Source organism: Rhipicephalus sanguineus, chromosome 9, assembly GCF_013339695.2.
Source record: "Rhipicephalus sanguineus isolate Rsan-2018 chromosome 9, BIME_Rsan_1.4, whole genome shotgun sequence".
In the NCBI taxonomy this organism is placed as follows: Eukaryota; Metazoa; Arthropoda; class Arachnida; order Ixodida; family Ixodidae; genus Rhipicephalus; species Rhipicephalus sanguineus.
In genome coordinates, this window is record NC_051184.2 from 4,501,405 (window position 1) to 4,520,282 (window position 18,878).

Genomic DNA, 18,878 nt, shown 5'->3' on the forward strand with positions numbered 1-18,878 from the left:
AGCTTGGTCGCATTTTTGGGCAGTTTTCCTTTCGGCACGCGACCCAGGTAACGGGTCGTCAGGTTTCTTATGTCGTAGTAGATTGCCCTTATATCGCCGTCTTCGCCAACCGGCGCCTCACGCTCGTAACTGGTCGGGAGAGGTCAAGTGTCGCCCTTCCCCGACTTGAAGCCGAAGTTGGTGCCGCCGACGAACATGTACATAACTACCGAGGTGTTCTGAGCTATCATGATCTTGTACGTGTTCAGAATGGCGTCCTTAGTCTTGTAGTTGTGCGAAAAGCCCCAGTAATCCATGCAACCGGTGTTATACTCGACGACTACACTAGGAGCCGGCTTGGGATTGGCCTGCTTCATGCCGTCAAAGGCATCGGAAAGGCTGTAGTGCGGCGACATGTTACCGGCAACCACAATGCCACGCACCCTGTCGCAGGCGTAGTACTTAACTTCCGCAAAGTCCGTGCGGACGTACACCAAGTCCTTGCCCATGTGAGACTCCATGACGGTCAGCAAGTGTTCCATATATGGCAGGTCACACTTACCGTAGTGGTCGTGTTTGTTATCGACTTGCACAGCGGAGGTGGGGCCCCCGTTTCGATACAGATGTGGTACCAGCATTGGAAGGAGCTTCCCGAACCACCGGTCCACGGCCGCCGTGAAGTTCCTGTCAGTGGTCATGTACTCCACCTGCGGATGGTTTCGGAGCAGCCAGTACGGGAATCCACCGTTGTCTCGCTCTGCAAAGATGTAAGGGCCTGGGCGAGCCACGGCCAAGAGACCGGCCAGGAAGGCGACAAGGTCGTGGTTGTTTTCGAAGTTGTACACCTGAGGTTCCGGCTCGTGTCCGCTCCACTGAATGTAGAAGGAGACCATGTTAAGGCAGGCTACTTGATTTTGTACAGTCGAGCGCGATATGAAGGTTATCGCGCGAGCGTCGACCGGCCTCCCAGTGGCGTAGCGGCACGTTTCGGAACAGTGAAAATCAAGATTACGCATTCTTCTCGCCCTCGTTGGCGGTTCCATGCTACAGCAAGTGCCCCTGCGACGAACGCTACGACCTTTCTCTCTATTTTAAGCTTTCCATACGTTGCGATGAAGTGTATTCTTGGTCGGCGCTGTTTCTTCGTTGACCCTTGTTCTAGCGCAGTTTACTACTGTTAATCATAAACCAACCAGCTCAAATGCTTACCCTACTCTTATCTCCGCTCGACGATAACAAAATTACTGGGAAGGATCTGGTAAAGCTGGTGCTTGGCACGGCTTTATTTGAATGGCTTGCTAAGTCGCGCAAAATATATCGAGTCGTCATCAAAAATAAAAATAAATTAAAATGCGCCTTCCTCAGACGGGAGTGATCCCTGTTTAAGGAACAGCAAAAAGAGTGAGTGAAGTTTGCCTGATACGTCCCTTTCCTCGAAAGAGGATTCTGGGCCACGGCGCTGTTGTAGTTCTTGGTCGACGCTCCCGCGATAACCTTCAAATCGCGCTCGACTGTACAGCCGGTCCTTCCAGTACGCTCTCGGAACTCTGAAGTAGTGCATCTCACCCGCCACAAACTGGAACGGCTGGCCGTCTTTCAGGAAGATCGCACGCGTTTGGTCAATGACGAGGGAGCGTTGCTTGGGACACAGTGCCAATTGCATAAACAGAAAGCAGGAGCACAGCAATGATAGGCTAAGGCGTTTTGACATGCTCTGGCGCTAAGAGGCGATCGATGTGCGCATGTTAACGCCTATACCAAACTTTCGGCTGTTCGAGTTGTGCAGGGGCTGCAATTCGCCACTGCGGCAGCGTGGCATCGCCCTAGAGAAATTCCATAAGAGTGGCCGCGCTTGGAACTTCTCTGTTTTCCTATGCACACCAGGCATTGGATGGGTCGCGGAAATCAATTTGATCAAGTGCGGCGATGATGATACGTTTTCAGGCATTATCGCACCTCTTCTACGTACACTTACGGCTAGAAACCGGAACGCAGGTTCACATCGTCACCATAGTGTTTGTTTTGAATGCACCGTCTTCAAGGAAACGTGGGAACGTTCGGGCTGAGTGAAAAAAGAAAAAGAACAGCTGCGATAAGTTTGGTCAACATGTGTTCGAATTCGTGTTATGCATATCTTTATTTCTTCACGTTTCACAATACATATAGGGGGGGACTACAAGCCTGTGTCATCTCATCGCACCTGATACGTTCAAGTGACAATAACGACTTTTTATTACCGGCTCCCTTGACGATGTGCATTGTGTGTGCGAGCACACCCGTTCGTGTCACACCCGTTCGTGCAGATTGCTACGTAACGATCATTAGTGGTTGCGGCAGCGATGCAACTATACGAAAAGTCAGATCATCGAAGTTATTATACGTGCTATTTCGTGGTTTTTTTGTATTGCCTGTAAGTCTATTGTATTAGCATACCTATTATACGAAATCTGTTGTCAGGCATTAGAGTTTGTTACTGAATACTGTTACTGAATGCCACTTTTGGAGCATTTCTGTTCCAGTATAGCTCTAATTCCTCGATGATGAAATGTGTTTCACGTTATTCTTTAAAATTTTAATACAAGCAATCTCTTGCAGCAATGCTTATGGGCGATGATAAATTCAGTCTAAGAATAATAATAAAAATAATTGTCGGGGGTCTAATATTGATTTATTTGTTAAACCCTGCCGTAAATTGAATTGAACTGAATTGAATTGAAAGACGTTTATTGAAAAGCAGGGATTGGAGAAGCAAATGGGTGAGGCGCCAAGTCCAGGAATCCACTAGCCTTAGCAGCCCGCCGTGCCTGGCAGGGAAGCGCCTCTTGGGCCTCCTTTTCTACGGTAGCGAGCCAGGTCTCTCACTGCTCCGTTCTGATTTTCTTGCGCGGAATGCGAGGCGTGTTAATTTTGGATGGCCTGAGTTCACATTCCCATGTAACGTGGGCGACAGTTGGCTGTCCACCATACCACGGGCAAGCACCGTATTCGGTTCAGTGTATGGCATGTTTTAAATGGGGGTGCGGATATGTGTTTGTCTGCAGGCGGCGCCACTCATACGCTTCTTTTACACCTAACAAAGGGTTTGGTGAGGAACAGCGCTGTTCTTGTCGATGCTGGTGCTGTGAGCTCTACGAAATAGGGCAGAGTAGGGCAGAGTAGCAGTTATTTGTCCTGTCAGGAAGCTTTACCATGTCGTAACTACGAAAATCCCAAAAGGATGGTAGCACGTTTAGGAAAAATCAATGTGGCTTTGGCCTACGTTTTAGCTAAGTGAGAATACTGTGCAGTCAAAACGTAGCAGGAAATGTGTATCAACGTGGGCTACCCAAATACTGCGATGACTTCTTGCGTGCCAATCATTGTCCGCGGCTACTACAGAATAATATGAAACACGGTTTGTCGTGTGCCAAGTTTCGTCCTCAGGGTCTCGGTCGAAGGATACGTGCGTCTAGTAAGGGCTTGTCCACCAACATCACTGTACGGTTCGCTGGCGCATCTTCGGTCTCGAAGAGTAGCAGCTGGTTCTCTTCCGGGTGAGGTCTCAGGTACACGCCCGGCACATACAGCGTCACCTGCGCATGCGCGTGATAGTTACATAAGTCATTCTGTGGCGCTAGCCGCGAAAGGTATTCAAGGTTTCCGACCGTATACGAAAGCACTTGCCCGTGGCGAGGGGGCAGGAAGGCCAGGTCTCGTTGACGTTACGTGGGATTGTAAAACCATCTTCATCAGCTTGATTGCATCCACCGGAGGACAAAAGCCTCTCCCATATTTCACCAATCAACCCAGTCATGTGCGTGCTGCGGCCACATTACCATATATATATACAGTGACCATATTCCGCAGACTCCAGAGTGGGACGAGGAACGGGGGGGGGGGGGGGGGGGTGTGGATTGCTGAATGACGGATGGAAGAACATGTCATATAGTTCGAAAATAAAAGCAGAGTGCACAATTGACGGGACAGGCGCTCTTTCGTCTGTCCCACTTCTTCTCTTTTGTGTCCCGTCTGTTTTGCGCTCTGCTTTTACAGCGAAAGCTGTTATGAGATCGCAACAAGGGCCGTTTTTGGCGCCGTAGTTGTCCGCCGCCGCCGCCGGTGTCCGTAACCACCATCGCTCGAAATAAGAAAAAAAAACGAAATAAGAAAAAATTTCCAGGATGGAACGAGGTTCGAACGTGGGCCCTCTGCGTGGGATCCCAGTACTCTACCTCAGAGCCAGGCCGGTTTTCTTTCTTTATTGCCTTCTGGACTACCGGTCAAGATAGTCCAACAATCCCACATCATATCCGTTTCATGTGCGTTAATGCATCAAATGAAGATATCACGTCTTCATCACAGTCAGTCGTCTTATACACCTCACGAACTTCGACAACAATTTCCACAAAACACTCATGAACAGATGGAACTTTAACATCACAGTGTCTATACGCTAACATGTCGCGCCAAACCGAATGGAGACCCAGTAAAAAGATAACATCCGAATGCAGTACAGAACATTAAAAGGGCAAAAAGCGAATTCCCTGTGGATTAAGAGGTAGTTCTATCTTTAAAGTCCTCTGCAATATGTCCCAAAAGAATATGGCATTATTACAATCAATGAATACATGTTCAATAGTGTCAGGCTTATTACACAGAAAACACGTGCTTCCCCATGGTACATAAATTCCTCTATCCTCCAGTCACGTTTTCACTGGCAAGGTCCCTGTGTGAAGCTTGAAGAAGAAGGTCTTTACGTTAGGCGGTATCCACACGTTTTTAACTCGTTTTAGAACGTCGAGTGCTTTTTTAAACATTAACCGATAAACGTGCCCAGAGCCATGCCGGTGCTTGCAAAAAGACCCTATATAGGCTTGATGTCGAGAAGGAACCACATTAGCATATGTAATGTAGCGTGGTACAAGAGTAAAATAACAACCAAGCGTCACGCAACGCGAATTCTGTAACCAGGCGTCACACAATGCGAATTGCGCAACCAGTGGATTGTACAATGCTTCCGACCCATTACAAAGGGCTCTGCCATAATTCTTCATTGTCATCAGCCACAGCATCAACAAAGCGCACATAATGCCTTACAGGTGTTTAGCAGGTACCACGATTCTCCGCAGATTGACTAAAAATTGCATAGTGGCTGCTTCCCTACTTCACAAAAATTATGATGTTTTATAGCGTAGTGGGTTCCTTGCAAGTGCACTTCTATTGGTTGCCAAGGAAGCCCAGAGGGCTCCCATGATCCATTTCTTCAGGGTCTCAATAAAGTTAATTCCCTCTCTCTATCTCTTTCTCACGTTAGCGTATGTTATAAAGCGTGGTGGGAGAGTGAAATAACGACCGGGCGTCACACAATGCGAATTACGTAACTAGTGGGTCCTTTAAAGCTTCCAACCCATTACAAAAGGCTCAACCATAATTATTCATCGTCATCAGTTGTCGCATAAAGAAACTGCACATATTGCCTTACAGATGGTACCTCCCTTCTCCGCAGAACGAAGAGTAATGTCGTGGTAGGTGGTTCCCAACTGTGGCGTAGTGGGTACGTTGCTAGTGTACTTGTATTAGTATCCACAAGAGCGTTTACAACGGGCTCTAGAAATGCCGCTCTTCGAGCTTTCGCTGTGACTGTGCTGCGCTTTCCGCGCAGGCCTGGCGTTTTTTTATTTTCAGATAATGCACAAACTCGCCCAGCAACGCATTCTATTAAGTCATGTAGTTCGAACGGAAAATTCCGCTTTTAACAGCGAGATGATTAAGGCTTGGGGGAAATCCGCTGTACGCGAAAACTCATGCGTGTGTACGCCACAGGAGTTGGGAAAGCTCCACTATCGAGTACAGCAGGTGCGAGGGAAAGCGAACACATTAGAGGGAGTGAGCGGAGCGAATAGTGATGGAGTGCAGTGGGGAAGGAGGTTGGAGCCTGGGGTGGGAGAGAGTAAAGCCTAGTGAAACCAGGAGTGATGGGTCAAGGAGGAGGGAAGGAGGAAGGAGGCGAGCGTTAAGAGAAAACACTGCTCGGTGAAGGGGGGAGGAGCAAGGAAAGTGATGTGGAGAGGAGGAGGAGAAGTTAAATAAAAAGGAATCAAATTTCTAGGTGGGATTCGAACTCGGGTACTCACGGTCCGAAGGTGAGCGTCCAGCCTACTTATGGCGGAGTTCAATCCGGTGGTGGTGGTGGTGGTGGTGGTGTGCGGCGTGACCACCCTTACTGCGCATGCGCAAACCTTCTCCACTTCCTCTCTCCCCTTTCCCTCTCCACATCACCTCTCCCCTTCCCGTTCCCTTTCCCCCTTCGGTAGCATGCCCAAAGAACGCCAACGGAACGCGATCGTGCAAGTGCACCGGCTTCGCATCGCCTCATGGTCCCCTTTAGCGGGAAATGGTGTAATTTTTTTGTTTTAACGTTTAAAGGGGCCCTGCTACACTTTTCCAATTAACAATGAAGTGGCTTTAATAAAGGAATTTATTGCCTCAGAAATCGACCACCGCAAAAATTTTTAGAATCCGTCAAGTAGTACGACCGGAGTTACAGAGATTTGTCGCACGCTGTAATTGCGTTCTCTCTTCTCTCATCCCGACGAGAGCGCAGGGAGGGATGGTACGGGGGAAAGAAGTTACGTCACGCGAGCATGATGACCTTGAGCACTTTTTTTTCTTCGAACGCGCGGCTTACATTCAATGCGATCTCGAGCGCGCGCGTGGGCACGTGGTCGCCTCCCGCGGCGGCCGTGGCAACTATGCAGCTCACGATGCTCAAATGAGCCAATCGCCGTGAATTTGAGCATATGGCACGGTCATTTCGGTACAAGCATCATTCGTAGAAAGAAGAGGGAACGGTTTCTAGCAGGCTATGAAAATTTATTATAAATTCCAGGCCGCATGCTGCTCTATAATGTTTGCCTCGCGTGTTCTCAATAGCGTCGACCATCACTCGACAGCGTTTTCTGACCATGCTGAAAAAGTGTCGCAGGGTCCCTTTAAGTAAGGAATTGCTAATAAATGTTTACTCTCTCTCTCTCTTGAATGTCCGATGTGAGGCTTCGATTTCCTCATATGTTCCGAGGCAGCTTTCGTGCAGTTTACCGCTGTTTTTCGTGGCCCATAATAGTAACGTTAATAGTAGTGTAGCGAAGCGCTCGTAGTCGGTAATGGGTCGTCCTCTCGAGCGCCTTCTAGTGGGTCGCCTCTTCTCTGAGAGCACGCTCCTCGTGCAGAGAGTCGGCCCCGCTTTTGACTGTCGCCGTCGCCGAGTGCCCGCTAATAAACGTCTTGACAATTTGGTGGAGAGTGCTGTGCCCTTTCAACAACTACGGTCCGCATTCGATGCCCTTGGAGCTTCGATCCCGTACCGTGCCTGCTACCATGACTCAAGACGCCGCCTAGCAAACGCCTCCTCTTGCACCGACGCCATGTCCACGTGTCCCCCGCATCCGCGACCCTCCCGTCTTCACCGGCGCGGATGGCACCGACGTCGAGGACTGGCTCGCGATCTACGAGCGTGTGAGCGTCCCCAATAAATGGGACGAGGCAGGCAAACTGAGCAACCTCGTTTTCTACCTCGCGGGTGTTGCCGGCCTATGGTACAACAACCACGCATCCGATTTCGCTACGTGGTCGGCTTTCAAGACCGCCATCATCGACGTGTTTGGCCGCCCTGCCGTTCGCAAGCTGCAAGCCGAACAGCGTTTACGTGAGCGAGCCCAGCAGGCCGGCGAGTCTTTCACGAGCTACATTGAAGACGTGCTCGACTTGTGCAAGAAAGCCAATGCGACAATGTCTGAGTCCGACAAGATCCGGAACGTTATGAAAGGCATCGACGACGATGCCTTCACCATGCTGCTCGCCAAAAACCCTCGCACTGTGGCAGAGGTCATCACACTGCCAAAGCTACGAGGAGCTGCGCCGGCAGCGGCTGATGACGCGTCGACCTCCATCACGCGACGCCGATCTCGCTGGCTTGTCGGCCACGTCGGACCACTCCGTCTTACTCGACGAGATCAAGTCCTTCGTGCGCGAGGAAATTGCCTGCCAGTTTTCTCTACTAGCCTTCGCTCACCCGCAGCATGTTGAGCAGCCGTCGACCACACTGCTGCCTCCCCTACGCCAGGCAATCGAGCAGCAAATCGCGGAGGTCATGCCGGAATACCACCAGCCCCCTCCAGCGCCTGCGCCTCTCAGTTACGCGCAAGTTGTAGCCAGGCCGCCCCCAGCGCTCCTTGTGGTGCCCCCGCTAACTTACGCCGGAGCCGTCGCCAGGCCTCAGGCCTTCGAAGCGAGTGTGCCGGCTGCGTACGCCGACGTCATTCATACGCCTCGACTGCAGACCACCATGCAGTCGTATCAGCCGCCGCCGCGTCCCTCGCGTCCTGCGACATGGATGGGACCTAGCCCGGCAAGCCGATGGCGCACTGCCGACAAGCGCCCCATCTGCTTTGCGTGCGGTTGGGCCGGTCACGTCGCCCGTTATTGTAACCGCGTGCAGCCGCCTCGAGTCGGATCAACCATCACCGACCAGTCCAGCCGCCCGTACTACGACCCGCCGCCGCCTATGTCGCCGACGTCACGCCCAGCTTCATCTACCCGCCGTTCACCGTCCCCACGACGCCGATCACTGTCGCCGATGCGGCCTCGTCCGGTCGCACGAGAACAGGAAAACTAGTCGTCGCAGTCCAAGAGGCAAGGGCTGCGACGCTATCGAACTGCCAAAGCCCTCAGCAAAGCCCATGAAACGTAGTAGACGTGTTTGTAGATGGTGTGCGCACATCGGCCCTTGTAGACACTGGAGCTGCTGTATGCGTTATGGACGCTAAATTTAGCCGACTACTACGAAAAGTGACGACGCCACTTTCCGGGCTCTCCCTCCGTACAGCCAGCGCCCAAAGTATTCACCCGACAGTGGTGTGCACCGCCCGTGTCATGATTCAGGACGCTCTGTACGCCGTCGAATTCATCATAATTTGTTCATGCTCCCACGACGTCATCCTGGGATGGGATTTTCTCGCACGTCACGACGCCATAATTCGGTGCGCACCAGCCGAAATCGAGCTCTCACCATTCCCAGATTTGACGCCGGCGGACAGTCTACCGGCTGCGACCAAGGTACTCGTCGAAGACTACACCACACTTCCTCCAAACTCGTCAACGGCTGTGTCAGTCTATTGCACCGGTCTCGCTGACACCGTTGCACTCGTTTCTCCATCTGACCGCGTTTTCAACAGGAAAGGCTTGCTGGTGCCATTTGCGACCGTGCAAGTCACTCAGGGCGACACCGATATTTTCGTTACGAACCCATCCCCGTACATTGTTACATTGGTGCGAGGGGAACGTCTCGGCAGAGCGGAAGCCCTCGAAGACGCACAAGTTATGGACGCACCGGGTGACACGCACTGCGCCAGCTCCCGTTCGCTCAGTGCTGTTTCCACATCTGATTCGTCACCCGCTGATGTGTTTGGTTCCTCGATTGCTGACAACCTTACATCGGTCGAGCGTTCCCAGCTTCTATGCCTGTTGGAAGAATTTCATTCTTCGTTCGATGTCGCGCAAACTTCTCTCGGCCGCACGTCTGCTGTCACGCATCACATCGACACTGGCACCCAACCACCACTGCGGCAACGTCCATATCGCGTATCGCCAGCAGAGCGTCGTGGAATTAACGAGCAAGTCAAAGACATGCTTCGCCGCGATGTTATTCGACCCTCCAACAGCCCGTGGGCTTCTCCTGCCGTTCTCGTTGCGAAGAAGGACGGCTCTGTGCGGTTCTGTGTGGACTACCGACGACTCAATAAGATTACCCGTAAGGACGTTTATCCCCTACCACGAATAGACGACGCCATTGACAGCCTGCAAGGAGCAGAATTTTTTTCATTGCTCGATTTGCGCTCAGGGTACTGGCAAGTCCCCATGGCTGATGACGCTCGACCGAAGACAGCGTTTGTCACACCCGACGGCTTGTACGAGTTTAACGTCGTGGCGTTTGGGCTGTGCAATGCGCCCGCGGCCTTTGAACGCATGATGGATACCGTTCTGCGCAACTTGAAATGGCACACGTGTCTGTGCTACATCGACGACGTCGTCGTTTTCGCCCCGGACTTCTCCACGCATCTTCAACGCCTGCGGCATGTTTTGACGCGTTTGAGCGAGGCCGGGCTACAACTAAATCTAAGAAGTGCCGATTTGCAGCACGGCAGCTGACGATACTAGGATACGTCGTGTCCAAGGACGAAATTCTCCATGATCCAGCCAAGCTTCGGGCAGTGATAGAGTTACCCAAGCCTACGTCCGTCAAGGAACTGCGCAGTTTCGTAGGATTATGCTCCTACTTTCGGCGCTTTATCCGAAACTTCGCGACTATCATATCGCCGCTGACGAAGCTCCTTGGCAGCAACGGGCCCCTCAATTCGTGGTCGTCACAGTGCGACGAAGCTTTCGCAAAGCTCCGTCGTTTGTTGACGTCTCCTCCCATACTACGCCACTACGACCCAACGGCCCCTAAAGAGGTACACACGGACGCCAGCGGTGTTGGCCTCGGCGCTGTCCTTGCGCAGCGCAAACCTGGATTCCCGGAATATGTCGTGGCATATGCAAGCCGTACGCTTACTAAAGCCGAGACCAACTACACCGTCACGGAGAAAGAATGCCTGGCAATCATCTGGGCCCTTGCGAAGTTTCGGCCTTATTTGTATGGTCGTCCATTTGATGTTGTCACCGACCATCATGCACTGTGCTGGTTGTCGCCGTTGAAGGATCCCTCAGGCCGTCTCGCCCGTTGGGCACTTCGCCTGCAAGACTACGGCATCCGCGTGCTGTACCGCAACGGACGCCAGCATGCTGACGCCGACGCCCTGTCGCGCTCTCCCATGCCTGACGAAAATGCCCACAGCTCAGTGTCTCACTTTGCCGTTTCTTCCATCGACATTCACACCATTGCTACCGAACAGCGCAAGGACCAATGGATTGCCTCACTGATAGACTTACTGAATGATCCGTCGGCCACACCATCTACTCGCGCGTTGTGTCGTCAAGCCCACCATTTCGCCGTTCGCGACGACCTGCTCCATCGACGCAATTACAACGGCGACGGCCGCCGGTGGCTACTAGCAGAGTCATTCAATGCTTCTAATACCCCGCAGTCTGCTTTCTGACATATGCGAGTCGTTCCACTCTGATCCGCAGTGTGCACACTCTGGCGTATCGAAAACCTACCACCGCATTCGCCAACGGTACTTTTGGCGAGGGATGTACCGCTACGTGCAGAAGTTCGTTCGCTCCTGCATCGACTGTCAGCGCCGCAAAACTTCAACGCACCTGTCGCCGGCAGGTCTGCACCCTCTACCTTGCCCTGACCGACCGTTTGGGCGCGTTGGCATCGATCTGTATGGGCCACTTCCTCTGACATCCGCTGGTAACCGCTGGGTCATCGTCGCTGTAGACCACCTCACGCGATACGCTGAAACTGCCGCCCTCCCTGCGGCTACAGCGCGCGATGTGGCCTCCTTCCGGCTCCACCGATTCATGCTGCGTCACTGTCCGCCCCAGGAGCTGCTCAGTGATCGAGGCCGTGTCTTCTTGTCGGAAGTCGTGGAAGCCATTCTCAAAGAGTGCAACGTTGTTCACCGCAAAACTACTGCTTACCACCCGCAGACGAATGGCCTCACCGAACGCTTTAACCGCACGCTCGGCGACATGCTCTCGATGTACGTCGCCGCCGACCACACAAATTGGGATGCCATTCTGCCCTTCGTCACGTACGCCTACAATACCGCCTCTCAGAGCACTACTGGTTTCTCACCATTTTTCTTATTGTACGGCAGGCACCCGTCGCACACAATCGACACCATCCTTCCCTACAAGCCAGATCAATCTGAATGTGCGCCTATTTCGGACACAGCCAGGCTTGCTGAAGAATGTCGCGAGCTTGCGAAGACCTTTACAACGCACGAACAAGAGCGGCAGAAGAGCATTCGCGGTGACACCACCACTTCTGAGTCCACGTTCCTCCCTGGAGCGCTCGTGTGGCTCTCGGTCCCGACCACTGCAACTGGCCTCTCTTCCAAACTACTGCCCAAGTACGAAGGCCCCTACCGTGTCGTGGAACGCACATCCCCGGTCAACTACCTGATCGAACCCATCGAAACATCTTCGGACATGCGCCGTCGAGGGCGCGACATTGTCAACGTGGAGCGCCTGAAGCCCTACCATGACCCGCTCATAGTGACAAGCTGCTAGGTCGCCAGGCGGCTCCCTTTTCGTACCCGGGGTAATTGTAGCGAAGCGTTCGTAGTCGGTAATGGGTCGTCCTCTCGAGCGCCTTCTAGTGGGTCGCCTCTTCTCCGAGAGCACGCTCCTCGTGCAGAGGAGCGTGCGTTTGACTGTCGCCGTCACCGAGTGCCCGCTAATAAACGTCTTGACAGTAGTAACAAACGCAGAAGGCCGTCGGAGGGAAAAAATTACACCATCTCCCACTAAAGGGAACCATGAGGGGATGTGAAGCAGCATTGGGGGTGAACACCAAGTTTCTGTTTACGTTCACTCGGCGTTTCCGTTAGTGTGTGTTTTTGTATTTAGTATTTGTGTTATCATTACGTAGCGAGGCCTGCGCTGCTGCTCCGCGACGATCTCGATCTCGCAGAGGTTGGAGTGCTGCTGCAACTGGCGCCGACGTTGACGTTACAACTCATCTGAACGGGAGCGAAGCGAGAATGACGGAAGCCGACCGAGCGCACGCGCTTATATGAAAATGGGAAGGGAGAGGAGAGAGTGGGTTACAAGATGTATTTGGCTGCGGCGCGGCTGCATCATGTGGGAGGAGAGGCTGCGTCGCGGCTGCAGCGCGGGGGAGGAGAGGAGGGGCGAGGGAACACCTGCGTAAAGGAGGAGAGTTGGAGAGAGAGCAGGCGCATGCGCAGTGGAGCCGGCGCCACCGGATCAAGCTCGCTCATAAGATGCTTCGCATCTAATATTAAGCTATATTGAAGAGTTGCGCTATTGTACTTCGTTTGCTGTCCAGTGGCGCCATTATTCATGACGTACGTGAGTCATATCGCTCATATAAGCACACTCAGTTACCTGCGGTCCAGTTACTGGCCAGTAGCGACCAATGTTGATACCGTTGATAAATGCGAAGCCCTTGACCCATCCTAACGGGCGGAGAAAAGTGTCGGCGGGTTCCTGTCCTTCATTCAGGGTAAATGTCCCGTGGAAGAAACCGGGAGTGGTTCCGCTTCCGCCTGGCCGAGTTATGCGGAGAATCTCGCTGATATCTCTGTTCATGTTGATAGGAACTTTCTCCATAGTCCAGTTTTTGAGTAGAACTCCTCCGAGAAAAGCTTTCGTGAGGCCCTGCATGAGAACATAGGTTTGGTACGTCAAGAAAACATGCCGAGGCGCAGAGTGGGGACGAAAAAGAAATACGACAGATCCCACGCACTGTGGGTATCGATGTAATGCGAAGCAGCCAGCAAAGAGCGGCATACGTCGCCTTGTTTTTCTTTGAGGCAAATGAATGCATCCACGTCATGATATCTAGTTCACTGTATATCGCATGTTTGTCACGCATTCATGCTTGTACAGTCTTTAATATACAGTGAAACCTTGGTGATACGATCACATCTCATACGAATTTCGGAGTGATACGAATTTTTCTTTGGTCCTGGCCAAGGCCCATTGGCCTCAATGTAATGGTGTATGGTTATTACGAACCAATTTTTACCCCGCGACGTTTGATACGAATGTACCAATGTACCCTAGGTACGAAGAGGTGCTGTGTCCGCGCTGTCGCGTAAGACGCACCAAACACGTGCGAGCGCGGGAACGCAAGCGCGGGCACCGCCAAATCGCCAGAAAAGCTCCCTCAGCGAGCCGTCGGAGAAGCTGGAGGGTGACGAGAACTCATCTGAAGACGAAGACGCCATTTTGACTGTGAGGTGCACGTAAAAGGTGCGACGTTTTCACAGGTCCAAAAACGCGAAATGACACCGCATTAAGCAAAACAAATATAAATATCTCTTTCGTGCACGCTCACCCTTTTTTCAAACAGCGCCCCGTAGAAAACAAAGTAATGTTGTTGTTTTTTTTTTCTCACGCAGAAAACGCGGACGCAATTGTGGGACTATAATCTGCAGCGGTAGCACACGCGTAGTTCGGCTCTCTAGCCTTCCTTTCATTGCCAAGAAAAGTTGTCCGCGAGTATAGTAGCATAGCTTTTAGATGCCTCATCGAACGTGAAAATTGGCCGTCGGCGTCAACACGAGTGATCGCGTGATGGCGTCACCATATGACGTCATCATCACCTCACAGGTCAAAATTTGTGACGTCATCATGACGTCACATATTGTGATGTCGCATGATGGCGCCATCACATGACATCGTCGCTTGGTCAAAGGTCGGCCGACCACGGAGACGGTGCCAAACCAGGTGAGGTGCAGAAAGAGTGCGGTGCCTCCGATCCTGGAGGCAGTGCAAAACTACGTTAGGTGCATAACCCTTTCGGAAGAGGGCAGAGCAGGTTCAGTACATCGACTGAGAAGAAAAAGATGGATTTCGCCTTCGAGTCGTCTTAGGTAGATGCGAAAGGGGAACCTGTGAGTTTTTTTATAAGAAAGACGCTTAGTTCTGCAACCCGTAATAGAACCCAGATCAACGTCTCCAGAGAGAAAAAAGAGATAGAGGTATGGAGGAAGGAAACCGAATGAAACAAGAGAGGGCATATGAGAAGCCGTGTTCTCGAGACGCACCTTCACGTCATGGTTGCTGGCGCCGAAGTCCTCCCTTCCCATGTTCTCCACCAGGATGGAGAGGTTGTCTCCTTTTTTCACAGGAATCCTGTCCAATGCCTTCTTATCGGAGTTACTGACCGAGTGTCTGTAAAAGACGAACAGCCTGCCTCCGGCGCGCACGTAAGCCCGGTCGTCGAGGTCCGCCAGGATGAGAACCGCCGTGCCAGCGATGGCCAAGTTCACCGTAGTCCTGTACATCAGGAAACCGTAGTCGTGACCCATCTGCTCGAACGTCAACGCTTGGACCGACTGCTTTTGCTTGAGCCGCCCTATACTACGAAAGTGGTCCATCACGTCCTCCAGGGAAATGTAATTGCCGAGCCGAACGGCGCCAATGTGCAGCTTGGTCGAGTTTGCGGGCATCTCTCCTTCGGGCACGTGACCCAGGTAACGGGTCGTCTTCTTTCGTATGTCGTAGTAGATGGGCCTCATGTCGCCGTCTTCGGCCACCGGAGCCCCGTAGTCGTAGCTGGTCGTGAGAGGTAAACCGGTCGTCTTTCCCGACTTGAAGCCGAAGTTTGTGCCGCCGACAAACATGTAGAAGATCACCGATCCGTTCCCAGCCGTGATGTGGTCGAATGTGTCGAGAATAAAGTACGTCACGTGGCGGTTGTGCTTGTAACCCCAGTAGTCCATCCAGCCGGTGTAATACTCGGCGATGACACTCGGGGCTGGTTTGGGATTGGAAAGCGCTAATGTACGAAAGGCAACGGAAACGTTGGAAGTATAAGCTATGTTACCGGCAACCAGAATGTCACGCACCTTATCGCACGCGTATTTGTTGCGCTCCGGAGAGTTCGCGCGGAAGTAAACTACGTCCTTGCCCATGTGAGACTCCATGACGGTCAGCAAATGCTCCATATACGCGTGATCGCACTTGCCGTAGTGGCCGTACTCGTTCTCAACTTGCACGGCAAATATAGGGCCCCCGTTTCGATACAGATGTCGCACCAGCATCGGAAGGAGCTTCCTGAACCACCGGTCCACTGCCGCGAGGAAGTTTCGGTCACTAGTCCTGTACACCATCTTCGGGTGGTATCGGAGTAGCCAGTAGGGAAGTCCTCCGTTGTCTCGCTCTGCACAGATGTACGGGCCCGGCCGGACGACGGCCAGGAGACCCTGTTGCTTGATCTCCTCGAGGAAGGCGTTGAGGTCGTACATATCTTCGAAGTTGTACAACCAGGGTTCTGGCTCGTGTCCACTCCACTCGACGTAGAAGGAGACAGTGTTAAGTCCGGCCATCTTGATTTTGTACAGCCGGTCCTTCCAGTACGCTCTCGGAACTCTGAAGTAGTGCATTTCACCCCCGACAAAGCGAAAAGGCTTGCCGTCTTTCAGGAAGATAGCACGCGTGTGATCAATGACTAGCGAACGTTGCTGGGCACATCGTGTCACCTGTATGAATATGAAGCTGGTGCCAAGCAAGGCTACGCTAATGCCTAGCCACATGTCTTGCTCGGACGTTAGCTCGGACGTTAGCGGATCATTGGTGTGCCCACGTTAAGGTTCTACTAAGTTTTTCAGTTATAAATAAAACTGGGTGGGGGCCGAAATTCATTGTATCGAGGACATGACATCAATGTAGGAGCGACGCGTCGGCGAACTTCTGTGTATCACTTCGTCTCTTTTGGATTTTTGCCACGGAAATGCGAGGTTGATGAACTGGAATTAAGGGAACGCGGCGTACGCCATTATCGCGCCATCTGTGCCTACACATACTACTCGAAACCCAAATGCATCATAACATCCACATCATTGTGTTCCTTCTGAATGCTTCCTTCTTCAAGGAAGTACGCCAGCGTTCGTACTGACTGCGAGAACAGCTGCTATATGTTGGCGCAACGCGTGTAAGTATTGTGTTATAAATATCCTTTCTTTGTCGCGTTTCGTGGTTTATACACGCGGTTACTACGGAGATGCGAATTCCATCGCATCTGATGTGTTCAATCGGAAATAATGATCTTTTATTTACGGCTTCCTGGATGACGTGTTTTGTGTGTGCCGTGCTCCGACACCCGTGGGAATCAATGTCAAAGGCGATTTTTCTTGCACATCTCTACGTAAGAACGTATTGGAGTAACGGCACCGATCCGACTACATGACTACACAAGCAGTTAGTAGAAGTGATAACTCTTATTTGGCACTCTTTTTATTGCCTCTATGCCCATCGTATGGATATACTTGATATAGAATGCATGCATTATTAAACCCAGAAGCTCTTTAATGATCATCATCGTGAACAGGCACGCGGTCTCTACATACTACATGTTCATCCTCTTCTGCGTCTTTCCCAGAACACGTACGTCGATTTCTCCGGCGTGGCCTGTAATAAACCTGATGTGTGAGAGAACGACTACAGAGAGAGAAAGTATTAGTACTAGTAGCCACAATAGAGTTTATGAGGGGCTCTAGAAATGCCGCTCTTCTAGCTTTCGCTGTCACTGTGCTGCGCTTTCCGCACAGGCCTGGCGTTTTTTATGATTATTTAACTTCAAATATTTGCATACAAATAAAAACCGTTACGAACCGTTACGGAACATTTTTTTTTTCGTTACAAAACAGAAACGGAACGGAACTTTTTAAGGTGGAACGAAACTAAAACCGAAACGAAAAACATTTCGTTCCGATTTTCGTTCCGACACCTTGCTCAGGTATTTTTCGCTGTTCTCGGCGAGCATGTGCAGTAAAAACAATTGCTATATACCATTTTACATTCTTTCATTTAAGTTACTATAAGAAATGGCCAGTGGCGCCAGGTATCATATTAGTTCGTACTCAAAAGGTGTAAGAATCACTAATGATTGGTTCCTTTAAGACTTTTGCCGTATTACCTTCAATAAAGCTTTTAATTCATGTACGGGGACATAAAGCTGTGGACAAACAACGCTGTCGCGCTTTCCACTCAAGGTTTACCACACTTTCACCTTTACAACGAGCGGACTGCGATGGAAGGATTTCATGAGCGTTCCATTCATAACGGCTGGTAATCCTTGCGCGTACAAGCCCATCTCACGTCTAGTCGGAGAAACAGACGCCCCAAGCACTCCCATGGTAAAGCTGTCGATGCCACTGGCATTGGAAAATGTCAGTATGATTTATGAGTTATGGATGGTACTGCATTATACCGGGCTACACATATTTTTTCAATTTTTATTACTCGGCATGCCACACGTATCTAGAGTGGCGATTTTTTTGGCTAAATTTGAAGAAAAATGGCGACTTTTGGCGACTTTTTGCTCGTCGTTTGGCGACATTGACGGGAAAGTCAGTGGCAACCCTGCGCCGGACCGTCCGACGTGTCCTTGCAACTTAGGCCTGTTCACAAAGCTGACTCCTCTCCGATCTCCCTCCGGTAGTTCGTCGATCTCCATCATAATTACGATGTTCTCCTCCGGGTGTGGTCGCAGGAATACGCCGGGTACGTAGAGGGTCACCTGCGGCCCCACCACGGGCCAGTAACGACCGACGTTGATGCCGTTGACGAAAGCGACACCCTTGGTGTAGTTGGACGGGTCCAGGAACGTGTCCAGTGGCACTTGCCCCTTCGGTAGCACGAAGGAGCCGTAGTAGAAACACGGTGGGCCGTGGCACGGCTCGCCGCCGTGATGTTCCAGGAAACGCATCAGTTCGCTGACGTCCCCGCTTCGCGTTACGGGAACGGCTTCCATGACCCAGCCAGTCATGTTTGACCCGTCTGCGGTCACACGTCTGATTCCCTGAAATGACAACCAATTATCAACAAATAAATTAATCAAACAGACAATTAGGTCAGGGAAAGCGTATAGGACGTTACTTGTGTTCAACGGCGGTGTACTCGTTCTGACGTAAACTCAAATGAATTGAAGTGGACGTAAACTACCCGTTCCGTCGGTGGAATCGTAACGACGGAACGGGTAGTTTTCATTTCAGACCACGTCAGAATTAGTACACTACAGCTGAACGGAACAAGAAACGTCCTATATGTTTTCCCTGACCTCGTTATCTGTTCGGTCCATTTGGTTGTGTATAACATTAAACAAGCCCCTCGAAAAAATTCGCCTTCTTTCGTGCAACTAATTATGAAGAACGAGAGTAGATACCGAGGAAGAGAGAGTGAAAAAAAAATGCAAATTCGTTGCATAATATGACATT

The 18,878-nt window shown here is 51.4% G+C and overlaps 2 protein-coding genes across 2 annotated transcripts; both read right to left on the reverse strand.

Annotated features, from left to right (window-relative positions):
• Positions 1-143: 143 nt before the first annotated feature.
• LOC125759897 (beta-galactosidase-1-like protein) lies at positions 144-1,642 on the reverse strand. The gene is made up of 2 exons (XM_049419339.1): positions 1,487-1,642; positions 144-851 (listed from the first exon to the last, which is right to left on the reverse strand). The coding sequence occupies exons 1-2, from the start codon at positions 1,640-1,642 to the stop codon at positions 144-146; spliced, it is 864 nt and encodes a 287-aa protein (XP_049275296.1).
• Positions 1,643-3,398: 1,756 nt separating this feature from the next.
• Positions 3,399-13,263, reverse strand: LOC125759898 (beta-galactosidase-1-like protein 3). Its single transcript, XM_049419340.1, has 2 exons — positions 13,039-13,263; positions 3,399-3,551 (listed from the first exon to the last, which is right to left on the reverse strand). Exons 1-2 carry the CDS (start codon positions 13,261-13,263, stop codon positions 3,399-3,401), a joined length of 378 nt encoding a protein of 125 aa, XP_049275297.1.
• Positions 13,264-18,878: the final 5,615 nt, after the last annotated feature.

Coding starts and splice junctions, on each gene's coding strand:
- LOC125759897 (XM_049419339.1), bottom strand. CDS start 1,642: ATGCAATTGGCACTGTGTCCCAAGCAACGCTCCCTCGTCATTGACCAA. Junction 852..1,486: donor AGGACCGGCTGTACAGTCGA/GCGCGATTTGAA, acceptor TTCTACATTCAG/TGGAGCGGACACGAGCCGGA.
- LOC125759898 (XM_049419340.1), bottom strand. CDS start 13,263: ATGGAGAAAGTTCCTATCAACATGAACAGAGATATCAGCGAGATTCTC. Junction 3,552..13,038: donor GGCCAGTAACTGGACCGCAG/GTAACTGAGTGT, acceptor GCGCATGCGCAG/GTGACGCTGTATGTGCCGGG.